Source organism: Protopterus annectens, chromosome 10.part0 (assembly GCF_019279795.1).
Source record: "Protopterus annectens isolate FY-2018-M chromosome 10.part0, PAN1.0, whole genome shotgun sequence".
NCBI lineage: Eukaryota > Metazoa > Chordata > Ceratodontiformes > Protopteridae > Protopterus > Protopterus annectens.
This window is the reverse complement of record NC_056744.1, coordinates 676,572,804-676,597,671: the sequence shown is the minus strand read 5'-3', so window position 1 is coordinate 676,597,671 and position 24,868 is coordinate 676,572,804. Positions and strand designations below refer to the sequence as shown.

General features: G+C 39.1%; 1 protein-coding gene across 6 annotated transcripts in view; it reads left to right on the top strand.

Moving 5' to 3' along the window:
• Nucleotides 1-24,868, top strand: part of DAB1 (DAB adaptor protein 1) — a 2,980,230-nt gene that overhangs the window by 1,417,953 nt on the left and 1,537,409 nt on the right. For all 6 annotated transcript variants that reach the window (XM_044085518.1, XM_044085521.1, XM_044085520.1 and 3 more), the window contains exon 4: nucleotides 15,243-15,445. In XM_044085518.1, the coding sequence (XP_043941453.1) occupies nucleotides 15,379-15,445 (67 nt within the window). In that variant the 5' untranslated portion in view covers nucleotides 15,243-15,378. The remainder of the gene's footprint in view (nucleotides 1-15,242; nucleotides 15,446-24,868) is intronic.

Here is a 24,868-nt window from a genome sequence, read left to right as displayed (position 1 = left end):
GTGACTGTTTGGTCCTGTGTGTTCTGTCTTCCTATGTCTTGATTAGTGGTACAGCTAAGAAAAGTGTTTTAATAATGTAATCTCTAGGGGTAGGGTTAGCATACAGGAGTAAGGTGGTATGGGAGGGCAACGCTTATAATAATGAAACATTTCACAGATGCTAAAAGTTGGAATGGCAAATGTTCAACTGTGCAGCAAATATACTAATTCCAATATTGAACAGATTTGGAAGAGAAGGAGAAAGGGAGGGAAAAAAACCCATAAAATTCACTTTGCCCTTGTCCCCATCAATAAAAACACACCACACCAAATGACATTTGATGAGCTTTATTAAACTTCCATAAACATAACTTTATTGAATGACATTTTTAACTTATTAATCACATCATGAACATCCATGTAGGCATTTACAAGGGCAGGTTATTCCTGCTCACCCCGTCCAAATAAGCAGGATTGTCACCACTGCTCACTTACTCTTACTTATCAAAGGAGTGTCTGCTGCTGACTTTAATCCCCCAAACTCCTTAAATCAAACACCCAGCACCAGAGGGGGAACAGAGGAGGGACAAACCTGCCCCTCTTCTCCACCTAAGCACCCAACCCACAGAAGTAATTACCCAATCCTCAATGTCATCAAAAAAGACAGAGGGAGGGCGGGTAGTAAGATCACACCTAAATCTGATCCCTTACCCAGCTACACTCACGTAAAACCTCTTAAGCCCCTTCTCACATCTACTTCACTTCCTCCCAACCTTCCTCTTTCTAATTTAACTTTTCTTTCCCCACCGCACTATCTATCCTTCTTGCACTTCCATCGCAGCCCTAACATCCACTCTCTCCCCTTCCCCAGACCCCCACATCCCCTTCTTTATCATTCCTTCATGACCTTCACACAAACACTGAAGTTATCCATGAACAAATTGTTTTGTTTCCATACCTCATTTGTCCCAGACTCATTCAGTAAAAACACACCACACCAAAGGACATCTGATGACCTTTATTAAACTTTCATAAACATAACATTGTTGAATGTCCATGTAACCATTTACAAGGGCAGTGTATCCCCCAATAATCCTGTCCAAATAAGCCATGTCATCACTAGTGCTTACTTACCTTTACATATCAAAGCAGGATCCCACCCCTCACTTTCATCCCAAAAAGTCATTGAATCAAACACCCAACACCAGAGGGGGAAGAGAAAAGGGAGAAGCCGGCCCCTCTTCTCCACCTACCAGGCTGACACAGGCTCTTCCCCCTAACTTTACTGCAAGACCTTCACCAAACCCTCCAAAAACAAACCTAAGTGTACAATAAACAGGTCCAAAACAAAATCGTTCAGGTGCACTCCGTCCTCTTTGAACTAAACTGGGTCCCTGTAATCAAAATCCCTATGCTCTATCATATAAATACCCAAAATAACCCAAGGCAAATTAGTATTAACGCGGCAATAAATCCAGTTAACTCCAAACAATTTAGCATAAGGAAAGCATTAAGAGTGACTGGAACCACAAATATAGGTAAAAACATATTTAATTGAACAAGTTAAAATCAGAAAATAAAATGAATTTGCTAAATAAAAACACAAGTGTAAGCACACTTTCACCATACAGCTTTCATGAGGCTGATATCAAAATACTAATGGAAGCAACAATTAAATACAAAGCCTGAGTTGACATATGATCTACCTTTTAATTAGTTAATTTCTTATGTAGCTGCTTTAAATGAGCTTTTAAGGTAACCATCTCTTTCAAACCTGGCGCCATATGGACTTTAATTCTAAAAATGTACCTTAATTCTGTATTTCTGGGTTTAATTAAGATTGCTGTGATGGCTTGTCTGAGGCTTTAGGTAGAAATTTTTTTTATCTTTACTGACATTTTTAGTGAGATTTCAAAGTTCTTTATAAGTTTGGTGATGGATGGGGATTTTGTTTTTTGCCAGTTTATCTAGGCATTGTCCCTCTTGAGCATTAGCAAGCAAGTGGATTGAGACAGCCAAGGTGCAAAGGGAGATTTTACTTGGATTTTCCTAAGAGTAGCAAGGGAGTTGAAGATATCAAGAAAAATGTGGCTAAATTTGTGTACAGCATTATCTGGAGTAAGTATGTAAGGAAAGACCAGTGTATAGAAGAAAGTCTATTGTTAAATACATCAGGGTTGAAATTAGAGAGACTACAACAGTCTTTGTGAAGCCTAATTTGTTGAAAAGAGCATCTTTCAATGCAGGTGGGAGAGTGGTCACTTATAGAATCAGGCAGTGTTTTAGGGTTGTGGTATAAGTCTGAATTGGATACAAGGATCCAGTCTTGCATACAGCTAGAGTTGGTTGGCTTGTTAAAGTGGGAAAGGGTAGAGATAAGTTGTATGAAGCCATGAAGATTAATTAGAGTTAGGGAGTCAGAGGTTAGGGTATGACAATCAATGATTATGTCACCTAGTAGTGTAGTTTTATTAGATATGTTGTGTGTGATCCAGGAGAGAATATGTTCCATAATGGAACATATTTTATTCAGCTGCTCTTACTGTAACTGTCTTAATTGCTGTTCTGCATGCTATCTGTTCAGTCGCTCTTACTCTGCACTTATTACTGCTTGTTAGTAGACTTCTAATTTACTGCCTTCTGCACTTCTTTTTTAGTCATTTGTTAATTTAATTGCATTTATTTAAACTATATTGCCACACACACGTGTGTTAGCCTGCACTGCAATTTAAATTGTATTTAATGCTGTTTTAGCTGCTTTTCTGTAAAAAAAAAAAAAAAAAAAATTCTAAGCTTGTTTCCTGCCTTTTCTGTAACTAGTCTAGTCCAGATACAGACTTGCTTTATCCAGGACTGTTGGTAAGCTTCTGAGCCCCCAAGCCTTTCTGTGTTGGAGGGAAGCCTTCTAGCTTATCAGTGAGAGTGGTAAGTACTAGGTAACCTATCTACCACAGGAGGAGTGGTTTCTGGCCCAGACATTATAGTTTATTGGCCATTTGGGAAGCTTTTCCATCTCTTTCAACCTTTTGATTTAAAAGCCTGTGTCTGCGCTTGTTTCCTGCCTTTCCTGTTACTAGTCTAGTCCAGGTACAGAATTGCTGTATCCAGAACTCTTTGTAAGCTTCTGAGCCCCCAAGCCTTTCCATGTTGGAGTGAATCCTTTTAGCTTATCAGTGGAAGTGGTAAGCATTAGGTAGCCTATCTACCACAACAGGAGTGGTTCCTGGCCCAGAAATTGTAGCTATTGGCCGTTTGGGCAGTTTTTTTCCATCTCTTTCAACTTTCTGGTTTAAAAGCCGCACTTGCGCTTGTTTCCCACCTTTCCTGTAACTAGCCTAGTCCAGATACAGAGTTGTTGTATCCAGGACTGTCGGTAAGCTTCTGAGCCCTACAAGCCTTTCTGTGTTGGAGGAAAGCCTTCTAGCTTATCAGTGGGAGTGGTAAGCACTAGGTAGCCTGTCTACCACAAGAGGAGTGGATCTTGGCCCAGAAATTGTAGGTTATTGACCATTTGGAGTCCATCTCTTTCAACTTTCTGGTTTAAAAGACCACATCTGCACTTGTTTCCCATCTTTCCTGTAACTAACCTACTGGGAAGTACTAGAAAGCCTTAAACTGATACAAACCTTCTAGCTTAGAAGAGAGACTTTGGAGTGATTAAGTATCAGTTTTCTGTACTTTCTTGCTGTACTTAACTGTTTTCCATCTAAACGCCGATTTTCAAGGATTTATTATGATTTAAAAGCTTGTTTTTTTTCACATATTGTACTTATTTGACTGCCTGCACTTTAAAAAGTTGTTTAAATAATTTGTTTAACTGTTGTAGGCTATACACTAAAGTGTGATAGCCTTTTCTGATTGTTTCTAATCGTTTAAAGCTGTTTAAAGTGTATTTTTTTTTACTGTTTTTGCCTTATCTTTTCAAAAAAACAAAAAACATTCCTTGTTTCCTGGCTTTCTAAGCTAGTATAGTCCAGTTTTCAGGCTAGTGCTGAATTCAGGGCTGTGTTGCAAGTTTCTGAGTTGCCCATACCTTACTTGGATAGAAGGAAGTTTATCTGTTCACCTGTGAGAGAGGGGAGCTTTGAGCAGCCTATCTGTCCCTGGAGGAGTGGTTCCAGCCCAGAAGTTAGTAGTTTATTGGCCATTTTGGGCTAATTTCTATCTCTTTCATTTCCCTGCTATAAAAAAGCATGTATGCATGGTTTTGCATGCCGAGCAGCGCTGGTTAGCTAGGGTTAAAGTATTCCTGACTCCTCTAAGTCTCCTCTTCAGTTTTTCCCTTGAAACTAGTCTAACTCTCAACCTAAGCACTCAAAAAGCATCCTACAGCCCAGCACTTGCTCAGACCTAATAGCAAGCACTAATATACCCTGACACTTGATTGACCAGCAGAGCAAGGCTCTTTATTCACCCCTCACCAACCAAGTGACTAAGCAGCTCACCCTACTATTCAGGCATGACCAAAGGGCAATTTCAGGTATATCTGGGTATCCTGAGGCAATGTTACAATTGCCTCATGTACACAGACAACCCTCTCCTACTACCACAAAACACTAACATATGCGAGAAATGCAATTATACAGCCAAACTGGAGGCTAAGCTGTCTCCACCCAGACTGGAACAGACAGTCAAGAGGAGAAGGTTAACACTTGCACTACACCTCCAGCCGCACACAGACCTACTAAAACAGCACTGGCAAAAAATACACAAAATCATACTTGGAGGCTCTAAATAAAAACCTGCAAAAGCATCAGAGACCTCCAAAGCAGACACCCAAACAACCTGCACCTCCCGTCACAAACCAGACAACACATAAAACATAAAATCAGTGTGCTGCACAATCACAGCCCTTAAGGTGAAATAACATACCTAACACACTAGTAATAGGTGACTCTATAGTCAGGCATACTGGCGTCCCACTCACTAGGCTGGACAAGCAGAAGGTTACTGTTAGCTGCTTGTCGGAAGCCAGAATCCACCACATAACACAAGCACTCAGGTCGCTTCAGAACAAGTACAAATATGACTCTGTCATTGTTCATGTTGGTGTGAATGACCTGAGAAGTACCTCCCTGGAATGCATGAAAAGAGACATGGAAGAGCACAATGATCATGTAACCCAAGCTGGTATGACCCTGACCCTGAGTAGCATCCTGCCCTCACCAAGAATGATACCTCAGTATAATGAAAAAAATATAAATTTCAACAATTGGCTAAGCTTCTGGTGTCATTCAAAGGGGATCCAGTGTCTGTCAGCCTGGGATGACATGCTCAACAAGCCACATTGCTTCACAAGAGATGGCTTGCACCTGTCACCCCTAGGCTTTCGAATACTGGCCAAGGCTCTTGCTGCCCCCATAGTGCCTTTTTTAGGCAAGGCTCAAAAGTCAAACCCACCTCCGTAAACAGCACAATTAACAAAAAACTGTGGGTTATGTTACTCAATGCCAGGAGTTTAAATCTCAAAATGCACGCACTCAAAGCACTCCTCAGTATGGAGAACATTGACATCTGTGCATTAACTGAAACCTGGTTCAAGGATCCAGAGAGCATCCCAGCACTACTGGGCTAGAACTCGTACCACACGTTTTGACCACAGAACATGGACCAAAACACAAAAGGAGGGGGTGTATCCATATTCATCAAGGATACCTACACCTCCAGGTTAGTGGCGCATCATGATACCTCTGAGATCATCCATGTGCAACTAACATCGGACAAATCTGCAGTGCAAATTGTGGCCTGCTACAGATCACCCTGCATGACCCAGGACCACCACTCTTCCTTTCTGGAGACAGTGGAAAACATGAAGGTCCTACTGAATACCCTGATATTGGGTGAGTTCAATTACCCTGCCATTCACTGGGAAAATTAATCGAGTACAAACTCCCAGGCCCAGCACTTCCTGGAATTCATCAACTCAAACACCCTGGATCAGCTAGTAAACTTCCCTGCCACAGGTGGAAACATATTGGACCTGGTCATCACAAACATGGCCGACAGTTCCACACCGGAGGTCAACCCATCACTGGTTAGATCAGACCATAAACTAATCCCTCTGGATGGCCACAACCCACCACCAGCCTCAACTAAGGAAACCACAGTAAAAAACTTTTCTAAAGCAAACTTCACCTTACTTAAGACAGAGGCTTTAAATTTCACAGCCCCCATGCTAAAGGACAACGCTGCCCAAGATGCAGAAACCTTTACAAATGCACTCTATGAGCACCTACAAGGATGCATGGATCATGCCATCCATAGTAAAACAAAGACACTCCTCTAAGAGAAGGAAACCAGTCTGCTGGACCCCTGCCATAAACAGGCTATACATTAGAAGGAGGAAACTAGTTCAGGAAAAAAAACGTATCCCAAGAAGGAAAGACATCCATGATCAGCATCAGTAAGAAACTAAGGTCCCTCATAAAATCATCCAAGGCTAACTTCGAAAGAAAAATAGCCAAGGATTCAAAAGATAACCACAAATCCTTCTTTAGCTATGTTAAGAATCTAAGTGGCAATTCACAGATATGCACTGAACTGCTGCAAAATAGCACAAATATACGGAACCTACTGATATTGCCAACATCCTGGCAGATAGATTCAGTGCAAATGTCACCCCCCTCTCACCCCCAAAAGGGCCCACAACAATACCAGAAAAGTGTAGTACCCTGGAAATCACAGACGCACAGGTGAAAATAGCCCTTTCAAAAGCCAAAAACACAGCGTCAATGGGGCCAGATGGTGTCCCAGGCTGCATCTTGCAAGAACTACAAAATGAACTAATCCCCCACCTAAACACGCTGTTCAACCTCAGCCTCTCCACAGGCTACATGCCCATAGAATGGTGCACAACAATGGTTATTCCACACCACAAAGGAGGTGCCAAAACTGACCCTGGTAACTATCACCCCATAAACCTGACTAGCCTGGTCTGCAAGGCTATGGAACGCATCATCATGAAACTCATTAACAAAGACATTGGGAACCTCCAAACACTTGACCCAACCCAGTTCGGCTTTGTTAAGGGCAGATCATGCCTACTAATCCTGGTTGACTTCTTCGAGACAGTCACCAAGGCCATAGACGAGGGAAAGGTTGTTCACACAGCCTACCGTGACATCGTCAAGGCTTTTGACACCATTCCCCACTCGGGTATTACAGAAAAACTCACCAGCCTGAACATAAACCCCTACATCATGAGATGGGTTACCAACTGGCTTACAGACAGAACTAACACGGTAAGAATAGTGGGCTCCAGGTCCAGCTCTAAACCAGTCACAAGTGGTGTCCTGCAAGGCTCGGTCCTGGGACGCCTACTGTTCGGCATATACTTCTCAGAAGCACAGGCAAACACAGGAAGACTATGGCTAACCAGGTTCGCCAATGACTGCAAACTGGGAGCCATAATTGACTTTCCGGCTGACACGGACATCCTCCAAAAGGGCCTTATTGAGACAGACACCTGGTGTCAAAGTCATGGCCTCAATCTAAATGCCAAAAAATGCATAGTTATCCCATGTGGGAAAAACAAAACACCCACAAATTACCACATAGGTGGCAGCCCCCTTAATACAGAAAAGGTAATAAGAGATCTGGGGACCCAGGTAGATAGTAATCTCTCCTTTGACAATCATATTGCCAAAGTAGTTAGGAAATCCTTCTATGTGGCCCATCTAATTACTAAAGGGTTTGCATCTAGAAATAAAGAGGTTATAGTGCCCGTCTACTCATCACTCATCAGACCTATCATAGAGTACAATGCCCCATTTGGGATGTACCTCACAAGACACTTCCAACAGCTGGAGAGACCACAAAACTACCTCATCAAGAGGATCACTGGCCTCAAACATATGTCCTATGCAGCCCGACTGAAAAAACTCCGTCTGTACTCAGTGGCATATCGCTTACTCAGAGGTGATCTCTGCCAGAATTACAAAGCCATACCCAACTCAGAATTGATGGACATGCTCCACCTAAAGAAATTCAAGTCACTGCGAGCCACGGGCTCTAGTGAGCTAAACCTCACCACAACAGTAAATAGAACATGCTGGAGGGATAGACTCCTGTCACAGAGACTCCCCATGCTTTGGAACAAAATTCCAGACTACATTAGGCAGAGCCCCTCACTAACACTCTTCAAGAGAAACCTCGACAAGTGGATGGGCAACAGAAAATCCACCCCTGGGATCACTTCATTGGCTCTACTTGACAGAGGATCAGTTAATTAATCAATGGGGCGGCAAAAGCCGATACACTCTGGCTAGGCTTATAAATGCCCTCAGGCAGATAGCCTAGTACCTACCTATGAACCTATGAAACTATGGGGATATTATTACTTGGGGGAATATATATAGCAGCAATTATAAGTTGTTTTGTGATTATTAACTTTGCAGTTAACTATTAAGACTTCTGCAGGGAGAAAATTGGGGAGCAAAATGGACAAAGGAGACACGGTCATAGTAAAATATGGCTACATCTGCTTCTTTCTTATGGGCTCTGTCTAAGAGAAAGATGTTGTATACAGTGGGAAGAATTACATTGTTAGAAATGTGAGGTTTGAGCCTCATTGAGTTTCATTGAGAATTATTATGTCAGGAGAGTAGTGGGCCACCCGTGAATGGAATTCACTGACTTTAAGAATGCTGTGTATATTTAGTAAAAATAGAGTTAAGCACTTGGTGGAGGAATTCGGGTGAGGGGAAGGTGGTTGTGAAAACAGGGTGTTAGGGCAAGGACAGGAGAGAGGAGCTGGATTGGGGTGTATATTTCCTGAAAGAAATAAGCTTTTGGTGGTTTATAGAAGAGTAAGAATCATAAAGCAGTAATTGTGATATTTAGGTTTAGTTTTTAGGGGGTGTGAGGGGTGGAGGATTGATTTCATCTTGGGTAACAGTGGGTTAGAAATAGAGAGGGTGATATAAAGAATGTGTGGAAAGTTTGTAAGCCTCTAGTAGAGTGAATAGATGTAGGGGAAAGGCTTATGGGAGATACTTTAGTGTGATAAGAGGAAAGATGGGATATTAGAAGAAGAAGAGGAGTGAAAACAAAGACAAGCAGCACGTTAAGGGTGGTTACATATGCATGAAAGGAGGAAGCTTTAGAGGGGATAAGAAAAGACAGTGTATGCAAATGCGTGAAGGTAGGTGATAGGAAGCGGAGACATGGTTAGTGGGTGTAATTTTAGTTAGGAGTGCAGTGATGAGGAAGCAGTTTGGGCAAATGACAAGTGTATTGCAGCAGAAAAGCTTGGAAATAAAAGCAGTAGTGTTGGGGGTGATGTAGGATGGGAAGGGGTGTGGAGCTGTGCTTCATTTGGTAAGGATATGCAGATTGAGGGGGTGTGGTAAGGTTGGAAGAAGAGAGAGTATGATTAGAAGAATTTGACAGGAAGGAAGGAGAAGAAGGGGGGGCAAATTAGGGTAAAAGTATAAATTTAGAGCAAGCGGGTGTAGGTGAGAATGGGGGTAAGGTAGGGAAATAAATTGTGCCCAAGCAGAGCAAGGGCTAACAGAGTGAACTGAAACAGAAGAAGCAGACCAGAAAAAAATATCACTTGCCATATGATATCACAGGTCAGTGCCGGTATTACAAGTTAAGAGAAGCTACATGACTAATTTTTTGCTTGAGCGTAGGAAGTTTACAATTACAAATGTAAGCTGGGCCCTATAATTCCTGTGCTGCAGGCTAGAATTTACTTAATAAAAGAGGAAAGAAATACCATACCAAAAATAATGATATAATAATAGTGAAGTTGTATAGTACCTCAACAGACAAAATAATTTGAACTGAGAAAACATTGCAAATATAAAAAGCAATATTGTATGGATACATTCAAATGCAAATTATGAACTCATGTTAAGTACTGAACTAGCAGTTTTTGCCAATTGCAGCTCTTCAGGAGATTTGGGATATGCATTCTTAGGTAGACCATCTTAATAGACGGTACTGTACAAAAGAGGAAAAAAATTGATTTTTGGCAAGAATTGTGATGGCTCTACATACCTTAGTATCCACAGGGATAGAAGTGCAGTGCATTGCTGCACTAGCCATACGGAGGTCATACATACTCACTAAGACCCTTATATTATCCCTGTCTACTGCAAACCTAGTAGGTATCTCCTCATTATCACAATTAGATTGCAATATCCTGTTCTCCTCCTTCTTGACTGTTGAGCACTGCTGGCTACAAGGAGTTTTGGCTTAGCCAAGACAAGCAGCTCACAATGGGAAAACGCAAGGCTAGCAGCAAGTGACCGCATCCTTATGGACTGAGAAGTAGATAGGACTGGCAAGACTACATTTTCTATAATGTATGTGTGGACAGCATGGAAAAGCAGGAACATTTCGCTAAGAATCGCAAAGAGGGGGAGAGAATGCTTCATCAGCATAGACTGTTTTACATCATTCCACATTTATGTCTCATTCTGACTTCATTTGCTTTTCCTTATTCATAGCCATCATGTGTTAGCATAAGTGGTCTCTGAGAATCACAGCTTTGCTCTGCTCATTTGCTGACAGAGCAGACAGCCTTAACTCATTCACGGCTATCAATACCACCCTTAGTAAAGCATCTAGCCCACCAGTACATCTCATTTTCAAATATGTCTCAATAAAATGAGTGATATCAATGATTCAGGCTGAAAATGTCTTCAAGGACAGACAGTTTGTATTTCTCTTGGATGGCTCATAAATTTTTTCATTACAACCTGTAAAGTTTGACATTACAGAATTGCAAACCGCTTTTTAGCAAAAAGCTAGATTTCTAATTATATATAACATTCTAAATAATCAAACATGGGAAAGAAGGATATTACTTTTCATGCTGAAAGTGTTTACTCACTATGAGACTGCATTTTTACAATTGTTTCAACTTGTAGAAAAGCTTTCTAATTATTTGAAGAAACTCAGATCCATGCATGCTACGAAACAATTGGCTAAACAGTTGAAGCACTGTAAGAGTGAATCAGGTGACTTTCATGTGCATATTGTGTTTATGATACCTTGGTACCATTTTAAGTTGCAGACAGCATATACAGGTATAATCAAAATAAAAAAAAAATGAGTTAAAAGACTTTGCTTATTTGACATTTTGCTTAAAATAGTGGCTTTTCACACAAGTATGTTTTGTTGCAAACTAAATAAACTTCTATACAATTTACATATGGCATGTTGCAGTATGAGGTTTTGATATATTAATGTCTGTACCAACTCATACAACAAACTCAAAAGTACTTGTCTTGTGCATTTTCTTACCATCACCAGACTTTTCAAAATCAGTCTTTTCAAAATTTCTGTTTATCATGGCTTCACATTCAAAAATCGTATCCCTATTCATATGAAAATATTGTTTTGTGGTATCCTGAACTGACCTTCCCCAGTGATGCCAATAAATCAATCCTTAGATTTCTTAGAGTACTCACCTCACCATCTTAAATTCAGTACTTGGCAATTTCTTGTGGTTTTGTCAAAAAGCATTTTTGCATATGAGATGACTTTAAAAGAAATAGTATTCCAAGGTGATTGTTTTTTATTTTCTTTTATCTGCTGTAGCACTGGCTTGCACACACAATAGCAGAATAATTATATATTTCCCTGTATTTACTTCTATTTTTATGTATTCTGTTATGATAAACCCACTCTGTAAGCATTCTTCTTTACTGAAGTGACCTTAGAGTACTGTTTATGTACATGATATGCGTAACATTTCAAAACAGACAAAGGAAGATGAGGGGATTAAACCCATGACTGAAGGCTCCCACCAATAATGGTTTCTTCATACATCAGGATGATATTCCAAAGAGTAAAATTCTCCTTCCGGTAAAAAAGAACATGTATGTTTTCTTATATTTGCATGTTTATGGGCGTATGCGAGGGTGTGATTAGGTATTCATGTGATATCAGTTTACATTCCAGTAATAGTATGTATAAAGAGTCGAACTGCCACAGTCGAAGGAAAATTCTTTATTGCAAGGACAAAGTGAGTGCATTCACGACCTTCCAGGTCACTTCATCAGACTTGATAATACATCCCATGTCCTCCTTGATGTATATACTTTCAAAGTGACCAATCAGTTAAGACAATTAAATATTTATATCAGATTCAATTAATTTAAAAATAGTGGAAAAAATATAAATAAACATAAAACTGTGAAAAACAGTATCCAAGTTCAAATGTGAATGCCTATAGAACCATGTAGAAGGGAATTAGTACTTTAAGGCTCTTGCCTTTAAAAATGGTTTCAAAGAAACAGTTTCATTAATGCCTGGGGGTTTGTCTGCATTTAGTTGCAGAATCCATTTTGGTTAGCCTCTTCTGTTTTGTTTCTAATGTCACCCCCTCAGTTATTTTAAGTTCTGGAAGAAAATATCAGAGGGGGTGACATTAGAAAAAACAGAAGAGGCTGAGCAAAAATAGAGTCTGTAACTAAATGCAGACAACCCCCCAGGCATTAATGAAACTGTTACTTTGAAACCATTTTTAAAGGCAAGAGCCTTAAAGCACTAATTCCCTTCTACATGGTTCTCTAGGCATTCACATTTGAATTTGCATACTGTTTTTAACAGTTTTATGTCTATTTATGTTTTTTCTACTATTTTTTTAATTAATTGAGTCTGATATAAATATTTAATTGTTTGTCTTAACTGATTGGTCACTTTGAAAGTATATACATCAAGGAGGACATAGGATGTTTTATCAAGTCTGATGAAGCGACCTGGAAGGTCATGAAAGCACTCACTTTTTACTTGCAATAAAGAATTTTCTTTCTACTGTGGCAGTTTGACTTTTTATACATACTATTGGCTCTGAGGTGAAGACCGAGAAGTTCATCTGGTACCTGTGTTTTTGTCTTTCTATCTACATTCCAGTAATGCCACAAATTAGCTTGCAAACACAGCATAATTAGAATTAGTGGTTGAAAGAATGTTACTGCAAGTCATGCACTGTTTGTTTTGTGATGACTGTAATATATACCTATCGAAAATAGTTCTTGTTGATTGGTACAGGGAGAAAAAGGGTAGTGTCATTACAAAATTGTATGCCACCTGTGCAGAAAAAAAATGCTATGCTGTCAGTGCTTTGTAAATGAGGCAGATTTATTGTGTCTGAATGAATAACAAAGTGAGCAGGATAACTGCCACTGGTCTACACTAACCCTATATTTCGATTCAGAATAAATATGTTTTATTTGAGTCATGATTGCACCTGTGTCATAATGATGTGCTATTTTGTCTTCATAATTTCCTTATGTTTTTTTATATCCATGATTAAAAGACAAACAATTTGCTCACCATTTAACTTAGAAATTTGCAGTAAAAATACATTATTATTACTCATAGGTTGAAACTACCAGCATATAATCAACTTTGACCTGCAGACAAAAAGCTATATTGAATTCAAAACTTCTGGCAGCTCCATACAAAACATCTCTAGATGTTTATACAAAGTAGCTGTTATAAAGGGGGTCTGCCTGTTACTACTGAAAACCCACTACACCAACGACTTTGCCACTTACCGGGATTTTACTCAAGGAAAGGAACCACTTGGCCACCACAACTAAATTAAAAAAAAAAAATGTAAACCAAACCCGCCCAACTGAGAGTCTTCGCCTTCCACACACCCCCTAACTAAATATACCAATCCAAGATCACACTACAGTGGGGAAAATGGAAAAGTTCACAACGGTGGCCAAGTGGTTCCTTTCCCGGAGTAAATTTCCGGTGATCCGAGAGTTCGTGAAAGTAAGTGTTCTTCAAAGTCATCCCAGTTTTTTGATGTTTGGTATACTGGGTTTTCGATAATAACAAGTAGACCCACTATAATGACCTCAGGTGTACTGTCATCCATAATCATGCGATTATATTCCACAGCACCATTTTAGAGGTTATTCATTCATTAATCAGTGCAAACCATAACTTTACAAATATTTTCCAAGAAGAAAGTAGGTTTTTCAGGGTTTTGTCAATATCTCTGTTACTGTAATGTTCATATTATATGCTTCAGTGCAAGTGAGATAGAAATAGTTTACAGAAACAGTTGATTAGATTACTTGTCTAAGTGGCCACTTCAAAGAAAATAAGAAGATTTACATTTTTACTCAGACAAAAAAGCCTGATTTTACTCTTTGTCTCCAACATTTGGTCCATATTCTGAAGTATTATCCTTAATAAGGATCAGAACAACATGTATTCATTTTAAAATGAGGCAGCATAAAAATACAGCTGTAGTTTTTGCATGTTCACACACACACACACACACACACACACACACACACACACACACACACACACACACAAACTCACTTATGAAACAAAAAGTTTTACCTGACAAATTTGTCTTGATAGGGCAGTTGATATTTGTAGCAGCCAGGAAGTAGACAAATCTGCTGTCCACTAACAAAAAAAAAAAAAGACAGCTGTGGTAGGAAATTATTGTGCCATCATAGTTACTCATTAAATGTAGCACAAATAAATGCAAAATTTGCTGTCACATTCATGTTGTAAGATATAGATGCAGAAGACATGAAGGCTTAATGTTACATCACAATGTTTATTCTGATGTAACAGCTAGCATCTGACCAGATCAGAATGCAACAAAGTTACATGAACATTTTTGAAACATTTGGAATGATACATATTTTTATATATATCTTTCAGATATTATAAATGCTCATGGGATGAGACCAAAACAATAAAATCTTGTAATGGCGCCTTCCTGTGTGACCACGGTATTGGCAGATTAAATGAAAAAAATCTTACAAGTGGTTAGATCTTTATGTAATAATTAGCTTTTCCCAAATTATTGCTTCTGTTTATCTTAAACACCCCCTTACTTTTATGCTTGTAGATATATTCTTAAGCTGCATGATTAATTTTGTTTAACATGCTCATGCAAGACTGCATCAGACTGTACTAATGTACAGATGCTAAAGAAAAAGGGGATTAACAGTTGGAATATCCTGTTAATCAAAGTCAGATAAATAAACAAAGACAACTAGGTTATTCAGTGTTTTAATTAGTTCACATTTCTAACTCTTACACTTTCTAATATGTTAGGAAGGGAAATCAGTAAAATGTCAAAATGCTGTCATGAAGTTGCCAGTTAATTGAATAGTCTGTGTGTTAGTTTTTTTTATTAAAAGTTTTACTCATTTTATATTTTGTATTATAAAAGCATAATTTTGTGTAACCAAAATATATTTTTTTTCTCTCTGCTTCTTTCAAAATGTCTGTACTGAGTATATGATTTTGTTATTTTGCAGCACTTGAAAGACGTGCCTGAGATGTACTTTCTGAGCTGGACTATATAAAGGACTGAGTCGTTCTGCTTGGAAGGATTTCTAAATGAGCCTGTCTCAGATATTGGATCTGTTTATAGAGGACTAAGGAGTTAATAGGATGTCAACTGAGACTGAACTACAACCAGCTGTCAAATCCAGCACAAAAAAGGAGTCGAAAAAGAAAGGTAAGGAAGGCTACACATGTTAGCTTGTTACTCCACGGTTTAATATGGCCGTTGTAAATGAAGTGAAACTAAGATTTTCTGTATCTGAGTCTTCTCACTATACTATAAGGAAAAGGTTATATTTCAGCCTTTCTTCACTATACCTCATCAGTAATCAAAAACTGGTGACTTCAACTTCTGTATAGGAATGAACACGCTATAGACACGTAGTACATGTTAGTCTGTGATAATTTAATTAGACACCTTTCCCTGTCATCTGTATGGTGTCAACAGTTATATCCTCTGTAAACCTGCCTTTTCCTCTTTATCCATGAAATTCATCATTTTATTGAAGGCTCTAAATTTAGGAAATGTGTCATCTTGTATAATGAGTTCTTAAAATTTAAGTACAATTTTTGTCCCGATGAAGTGTATTAACAATATAGATAAATGGAATTGCTGAAAGTAACCAATTTTACTATGCCTATTACGCTAACTGCTTAAATACAAACAACAGGTATACATATAATGTCAACTGGTAATTGTGATTTACTTGGAAAATTGGTATGAACATAGAAAAATAGAAAACAAGTGGAAATACAAGCTAAAATATGTTACCGATGACCATCAGTTATTTAACAAATTTTGTCATTAGCATGACTCTGGAAACATTAGGTTGATTAATGGTCTGGCAGAGGAGAAAAGACCAAATACACTGATGTAAAAATGAAAACAGTCTTTAGATATTTTGCAAACAACATTCATGTGGAATTTTGGAGATCAGATACAAACTAATATGTATAGCTATTCCATCTGGTCAAAATAGTTGGACTGTTTAGTCATGCCATATGTTAATTTATTAGTTAATCCATTTCTTTTTTTACAAAAAAGGGGAAAGTTATCCCACTATCATTGTAAAAAAAACAGTAATATGTTGTATTAAGCAAACATAATGGGGTTATCTCAAAATCTATTTATTTGTGATAACCTTTTGCTGTCCACTGTCACACCTCCATTATTTTAGCATTAGGTCTGTCATAAAATGAGCTTTATGAATTTATTGTTGTATTGTCATGAAAGAAAGAAATGTGAAGCATGATGAAATAACATTTTTATTTGGAAATCTGTATCTCATTAATCCACTGCCCATTTGAAATATACAAGAGTGAAAATCAAGTTATCAATACATGATGACTTAAAAAATGCACACAATTTTTGACTAACCTAAATGCAAAAAATAGCTGACTTCACAAGTAATAATAGAAGTACCATCTGGCAGTTTCTGCTACCTTTCAGACAGGTTGATTAATAATTATTAGCTATTAAGAAATACATATTTTGACTTACACTGTTACCATTAGATGTATGTTAATGATTCTTGTGCTCAGTTTTGGAATTTTTAAATAACACATATCTTATACTTTACATTTCATTTTTCTTTTTTTAATATAGGTGGTGCCACCTCTTCTGCCCTGAAAAAGTGTTACTTGTATGTGTTTACATTAGACATGTTAAGATCTGTCATTTACTTGGTTATCATACTTATAATTAAAGGGTCAATAAATGACAAAAAAAAATGATCATTAATTCTTGCTGTCAAACATGACTGGATAATATTTATAATAAAGTATAAAACATCTGAGATGTCTTTTCCAAAATTGTCCTATTATAGATTAATTCATGTGTTTCACTACAATGTTTTCTGAAATAAAACATACAAAGGTTCATACAAAGACAAACTGCTGTATGAGTGGTTAATTGCATCACAGTATGTGGGTGAATGAAAGGGAAGCACTGACCTTAATGAGAGGCACAATGGATGATAATGTCATCCACTGCATTGTGTTCTGTGCATATATAAGACAGACAAAAGACATACAATCAGATAAATGTACACTATTGCACACATATGTTCCCTCAAACCTATTGTCAACAGATGTTCTTTAACGGCTGTTCCCTCACACTTATTGTCAACAGATATACTTTAATAACTTGCAAGTAAGTATTCCTCATGTATGACTATACAATGTGGATATCTCTAAAGGTCGAAGAAATTGTAAAGATAATTAAATAAGAAGTGAACAGGCAGAAGAGTGAAATAATAAAATGATAGAATTGAAAAGATGGTAGACCATGGAAAGAAGACTCAGGGGAGTTAATGAAATATTCCAGAATTTGTAAAATATCGTCTGCCATACAGGTCAGTGACAGCAGATGTAGTAAAAATATTGAGGTTTTGGAAGTCATAAGTGTAGTCTCAGACTTTGGAATAGTGATGACACAAAGATATACATGCTGATAATTATGGATGTCAGATGATTGCATCTCGTTACAACATATGCTGAAAGGGGCATTTGAAAACGGTATGAAAGTTATGGAAAATGGCATACAAAGTTGCTAATTTCTATGCAGATGTCTGCTCAAAAAAATTAAATATCCAACAAAAGTGGCAAGCAAGGATACAATTACTATTTTTAAGATGGAAAACAAATCTCTCTCTCTGTCTTAACAGGGAATACAGGCTGCAACGTAATAAATAAGTGACATACAATTACACAAACAAAATACAAAATGCCAAGCAAAAAGTAAGGTTGTAGAACCTGTAATGAAAAAAAAAATGTCGCTTCATCTTCTAACTGTAATAACGAAGAGTAAAATTTATCTCAATTCTGATCTGTCTAAGCAGAATGATGTTAAAGTGCCAAGTTTTGGGTGCTGATAAAAAATAAAAACAGAATTCAGGAAACTATTATATGTAACAAAGTTTTTCAACAATACCATGAATGACAGGTACCTCTGTATATAATATCATTGCACATCTGTCTACTATTTTATCAACATATCATACTGAAATATAATGGCAGCAACTGCTTACCAGCACTCAGAAAACATTAACTACAAGTTAATGCAAATATTAATTAACAATGAGAAAGACTCAAGTAAAAATGTTATCAGCTACTAGCGTTAGTTAAATGTATCTATGTTTTTAAAGGGTCTATGTTTACTGATGGAATGGCACGTTCGTCCAATGGCCCTTCATCATACACGTACCATCAAAAGTTTGTTGCAATAAAAAGCCAGATGATTGTAAATGATATCATTGAGCGATCATAGTTGGCTAACATAAACAAAACAACATGTAATATATATACTAATCGGTATGGTAGAGATATGGAAATCTGCCCTTTCCACACTGTAGTATGCTCTCATAATTGGTATATATAATTAGCGGGGGGGTGTGGGGGGTACAGCCCCCCCACATAAGGAGGGTCTAGTGTTTGCCTTTGTTAGGCATTTCTCTGTGCACAACATTGTGTAATTTAAATTTGCTGACTGGCATTTATCCAAAAAGAAGCTATTTACTTCTCCCATAGATTGTCCCTTAATTTTTCATTGTATAGCTACGGAAGATTATGTAAATGACAGTGTGAATGCATTTGACACTAGCATTTTGTTGTCATGAAACTTTGTACTGATCATGTTCTTATCAACAGTCTCTAATATTACAAAACCACCTTGATTTTGATGAAAGCATATTTCCTAAGGCATGAGGAAAATTTAAAGATTCAGGATGAATGTTAGATGACTCCAAATGGAAACTGAGGCACTATACTAAAAAAAATAAATAATGGTGTTTTATTAACACATTTAATAAATTGGGTATAATTTGTATATATGAAAAAATGATCTTTCTTTAATAACACTGAGCTAATCAGAGGAAGTCGGAGGAAGGGCTCTGAGCTAATGAATCTGAGATATATAACATTAAGTAGCCTGTTTTTTGCTTAATTCTGAGTTATTTATAGCACTTTTATTTTACTCACTGTGTGTAAGGTATTAAGTAGAATTTTTTACAATTGTTAAGCATCTGGTTGGGTTTGTTTGTTCTGATTTTTGTTTCCCACTCTCCCTCCCTCTTGGTATCCTGTTTTTATACTTGGTGACTTTGCAGTTGCCCTCACCTACTTTAAATTTGATCTGGACACTCCGCCCAGTCTAGTGTCATTACCTCATTCTACCTATTCCAGGGAGAAAATTTGAGAAGGCCAACCCAGTTAGCTTCTGCTCCTCCTTTCCACTTTACAAAAAAAAATGTTCTAAGCTTGTTTCCTGCCTTTCCTATAAGTTGTCTAGTCCAGATACAGATTTGCTGTATCCAGTACTGTTTGTAAGCTTCTGAGCCCCCAAGCCTTTCTGTGTTGGAGGGGAAGCCTTCTAGCTTAATTTTGTTTCTTAGAACTAGCCAGTTTTCTAGTTTCAGCACTCAAATCTGTTTCTTTGAGCTCAGCACTTTTTCAGAACTCATTGTAAGCACTAAATAAGCTACAAATTACTACAGCACTCAACTTTCCTCACTTGTCTAGAGGAAAACAGTTTTTAGTACTTAATAAATAAGCACCTATCCAGGCATGTTTAAGGGTCAGCTCCCGATGTTTTCTCCTGTCTACCTGATGAATCTGGACATCTTGGGGCAATGCAGCAATTGCCTCATGTACACAGACAACCTTCTCCTCCTACCACCCAACACTACAACCTGTGAGAGATGCACTTATATAACCAAACTGGAAGCAAAGCTCTCTTCACCCAAGACTGGACTAGACAGTCAAGAGGAGAAGGTAAACACTTGCACCACACCACACTCATCACATAGTTCCTCAAAACCTACACCACCAAAACACACACATAGAAACACAAAACACACACCTACATTCATGAAGGCTCTCAAAAACAAATCTACCCAAGCAACAGGGACCTCCAAAGCAGAAACATAAGCAGCCTCCACCCCCCAACACAACCCAAATGACACATAGCCCTCAAACTCAGTGTGCCACTCAAACACAGCCCATAAGGCATAACAACGTACTTAACACTCTAGTCATAGGTGACTCTATAGTCAAGCACACTGATGTTCCACTCGCCAGGCTAAACAAGGAGAAAGTCACTGTCAGCTGCCTGTCAGGTGCCAGTATCCACCACATAATGCATGCACTCAGGTCACTCCACAGCAAGTACAAATATGACTCTGTCATTGTCCATGTTGGTGTGAATGACCTGAGACGTACCTCCCTGGACTACATGAAAAGAGACATAGAGGAGCTTTCTGATCTTGTATCCCAGGCAGGTATGACCCTAGCCCTCAGTAGCATCCTGCCACTACCCAGAATGATACCACAGTACAAGGACAAAATGATTGACTTCAACAATTGGCTAAGCTTCTGGTGTCATTCTAAGGGGATCCAGTATCTGTCTGCCTGGGATGACATGATCGACAAACCACGATGCTTTGCCAGAGATGGCCTGCACCTGTCACCTTTGGGATTCCGGATACTGGCTAAGGCTCTTGCCACCCCTATAGTACCTTTTTTAGGCAAGATTCAAATGACAAATTTACCACCATAACAGGTACAAGCAAGCAAAATCTGAGGGTAATGCTACTCAATGCTAGAAGTTTAAACCTCAAAATGCACTCACTCGAGGCACTCCTTAAAATGGAGAACATCGACATCTGTGCAGTGACAGATACCTGGTTCAAGGCTCCAGAGAGCACCCCTGCATTACCAGGCTATAATTCATACCACACCTTTCGGCCACCTAACTTGGACCAAAGCACTAAAGGCGGAGGCATGTCAATATTCATTAAGGATATCCACACCTCCAGGCTAGTTGCTCAGCATAATGCATCTGAGATTATCCAAGTGCAACTCTGGGCAAGACCGCAGTACAAATTGCAGCTTGCTACAGATCCCCCACCATGCCCCAGGATTCCCACTCCTCATTTCTTGATCACTGGAATATATTAGGGTACAACCTAACACCCTAATAATGGGTGATTTCAACTACCCCACCATTAACTGGGAAAACTACTCATGCCATTTCTTGTGCTCAATGTTTTCTGGAATTCATAAGTTCTAATGCCTTGGATCAACTTATCCACACCCCCACCAGGGGCAGCAATATCCTAGACCTGGTCATTACCAACATGGGCAACCGGTGTTCCAACCAGAGGTCAATTCCTCATTTGTCAGATCCGACCACAAGCAAATCAACCTAGACATCCACATCCCAGCCCCACCCTCACCCCCCCACCCATTAGGGAAACCACAGTAAAAAATTTCTCCAAAGCCAAATTCACGCTTCTTGAGACAGAAGTGGCAAACTTCACAACACCCATGCTGACGGACAGTAGAGATACGACTGCTGAATCCTATACAATTGCACTTTATAAGCACTTACATGAGTGCATGGATCATGCAATCCCTAACAGAACCAAGATGCTATCCTCCAAAAAAAGAAAGCCAATATGGTGGTCCCCTGCTATAAACAAACTCTACAACAGAAGAAAGAAACTTGCAAAAAAGAGTAAAATCCCATTATTGGAGGAACTCCATGGTCAGCCTCTGTAAGAAGCTGAGATCCCTCATAAAATCCTCCAAAGCTAGTTACGAAAACAAAATCACCACTGATTCTAAAGGCAACCACAAAGCATTCTATAGCTATGTCAAGAATCTCAATGGCAACACTCAGATCTGCTCTGAGTTACAGCACAATGGCACTAAATATACAGAACCAACTGATATTGCCAACATCCTGGAAGATAGGTTCAGTGCTAACTTTACCCCTCTCTCATACCCTAAAGGGCCCATCTCTATACCAGACAAATGCAAAGTACCTGTAATCATGGCTGCACAGGTAAAAAAACACTCTCCAAAGCCAAGAACACAGCATCCATGGGACCTGACAACATCCCAGGCTGCGTTCTACATGAACTACAGAATGAACTGGCACCCCACCTAAGTACCATGTTCAATCATAGCCTCACCTCAGGCTTTGTGACCACTGAATGGCACACAGCAATGGTTATCCCACTTCACAAAGGGGAGCCACCACGGACCCCGGGAACTACCGCCCCATTAGCCTGGTCTGCAAGGTTATGAAGCATATCATCATGGAACTTCTAAACAATGACATTGGTAATCTCCGAACTCTAGACCCTACCCAGTTCGGGTTTGTAAAAGGCATGTCTCCTAAACCTGATAGACTTCTTTGAAGTGGTCACCAAAGCTATAGATGAGGGTAAGGTGGTTCACACAGCCTATATAGATCTCACAAAGGCTTTCGACACCATCCCCCACTCTGGAATTATAGATAAACTCACTAAACTAGGTATAAATCCCTATGTCACAAGATGGGTTGCCAACTGGCTCACTGACCGAACCCATACTGTGAAAGTAGCAGACTCTAAATCCAACTTCAGACCAGTGAGTACCACAGGGTTCAGTCCTAGGTCCTCTCCTGTTTGGTATCTACTTCTCTGAAGTACAGGCTAACACAGAAGGTCTTTGACTAACAAAGTTCGCAGATGACTGCAAACTAGGGGCCATAATCAAATCTCCTAACGATGTGGACATCCTACAAAAGGGCCTCACTGAGACAGATGCCTGGTGTCAAAGCAAGGTTTATTTTTTTGTCAGCACGGCAACTTCTACCGAAGAGCCAAGGTGGATCACAAACTCTATTACTGTATTTCTCTGAGACTGCTGACCGTGGGTCCAAGGTACACTAAACTAACTTCCCTCAAGTACCTGATTTCTCCCATAACCTTAGTTGTATACTTTCATTCCAGATACGGAATATTATAATTCCAGCTAATAATTTAACTTTCACCACATGCTTTACAGCCAATTTACTTACCTTGCTGAGCTACAAACTGCTTAATTTTGTTGAAGGTGTAGCCCCGCTCCGTTCGCCCTCGCTTCGCTCGGGCTCTCTTCGCTCCCCTCCCTGCCCCCTATTCCCACCCGCCCCCAGTACATCTAAATTTATAACCCCCTAGCCACCCCCACACCACTCTGCCCCAATCATCTTTTTACTTCACTAATTAGCTCTCCTTGTTCTCATCACACCTACTCATACGGCAACTACTCCCTCTAGTGGATCGCTACCATACTCTAAATCCTACCAACCTCTCTTCCTCAAACCTTTCTTCTACTACTGTTTGTGGACTATTAAATCACTATCCCTACAGACATGTGGTACTCCATACTACTACCCATCCTACTAGCCCCATACCTCCTTACCTTATATGAAACACAACCTCTTGGAGGACTTCATGCCTCATATGGTCATACCTGTAACCCTGAAACCAAACATACCCACTTTATTCACACCAGTAATACCAAGCCGTTGCTCACATCATGCTCCTGTTCCCAGCACACTCACCCTAGCAAAATTAGTCCTAGACTCAAACACAATAGTAAAATAATAGATAAACTTATGAAACTTATCTCTAAGTTAAGACTCAACCTGTTAATTGACGGGGACATACACCCCAACCCTGGCCCTAACAACATAAATAAATCCTCTCTCTCTATTAGCAATCAAAGCTACACCCCTACAATTCCTCATCTACCTAACTCTCTCTTAACCTGTCATCTCAACATCCGAAGTATTAATAACAAACTGCATGAACTTCATGCACTCCTTGCTGATCTAGCCCCTGATATTTTGTGTCTCTCAGAGACCTGGTTAAAACCCTCCACTCCAGACAATGAAATACTTCCCCCTGGGTATAACATACACAGGCTGGACAGAGCATCCAGAAAAGGGGGTGGGGTTGCGGTTCTATACAAATCTGATATGATTGTAACTACCGACATTATTCAACCGCCTCAGTCCAATAACTCTGAAATCCTAGCTACTAAACTGAAACTAAATAACAGCAAACACATCTATATAATCTGCATGTACATTCCCCCAGGTAATAATATAACCACACTTGAAGATATCCTATATTGGATATCCATCCACTACCCCCAAGAGACCATACTTCTAGGTGACCTTAATATTGACTGGAGCAACTGTTCCTCTGAAGCCCCTACCACCCACATTAACTTGCATTCATTCAAGCAAGTCATTAACACTCCGACTAGAACTAGAAAGCCCAACCAGAAAGAAAGCATACTTGATTGGGTGCTCATAAACAACCATCCCAACATGTATACATATGGTACCCTCTCTGATAGTCTTAGTGATCATCATCTCACATATATAATCAGGCAGAAAATATCTATCCACTACCAATCACTACTAAGATATGTCAGAAACAAAAAAAATTTTGATTTAACCAAGCTCCAACTTGAACTAAAATCCTGCAATTGGTCAATGCTTAAAAGCCTCCCCTTAGAAGAAGCAGTACTGTATTTTAACAAAAAAATTCTGGAGATTCTTGACAGTCATGCTCCCATCCGCTCTAAAAAAACAAAGCCAAAAACTGCACCATGGCTCTCAAATGAGACCAGGCTCAAAATTAAACTCAGAGACAAAGCTTGGGCTCTATGGCGAACCACTAAACTCCCTCAGGATCAACTATTATACAGGCAACTTAGGAATGAAACTAAAAAACTTGTACTACTTGACAAAAAAAAAATACTTCAGTAATCTACA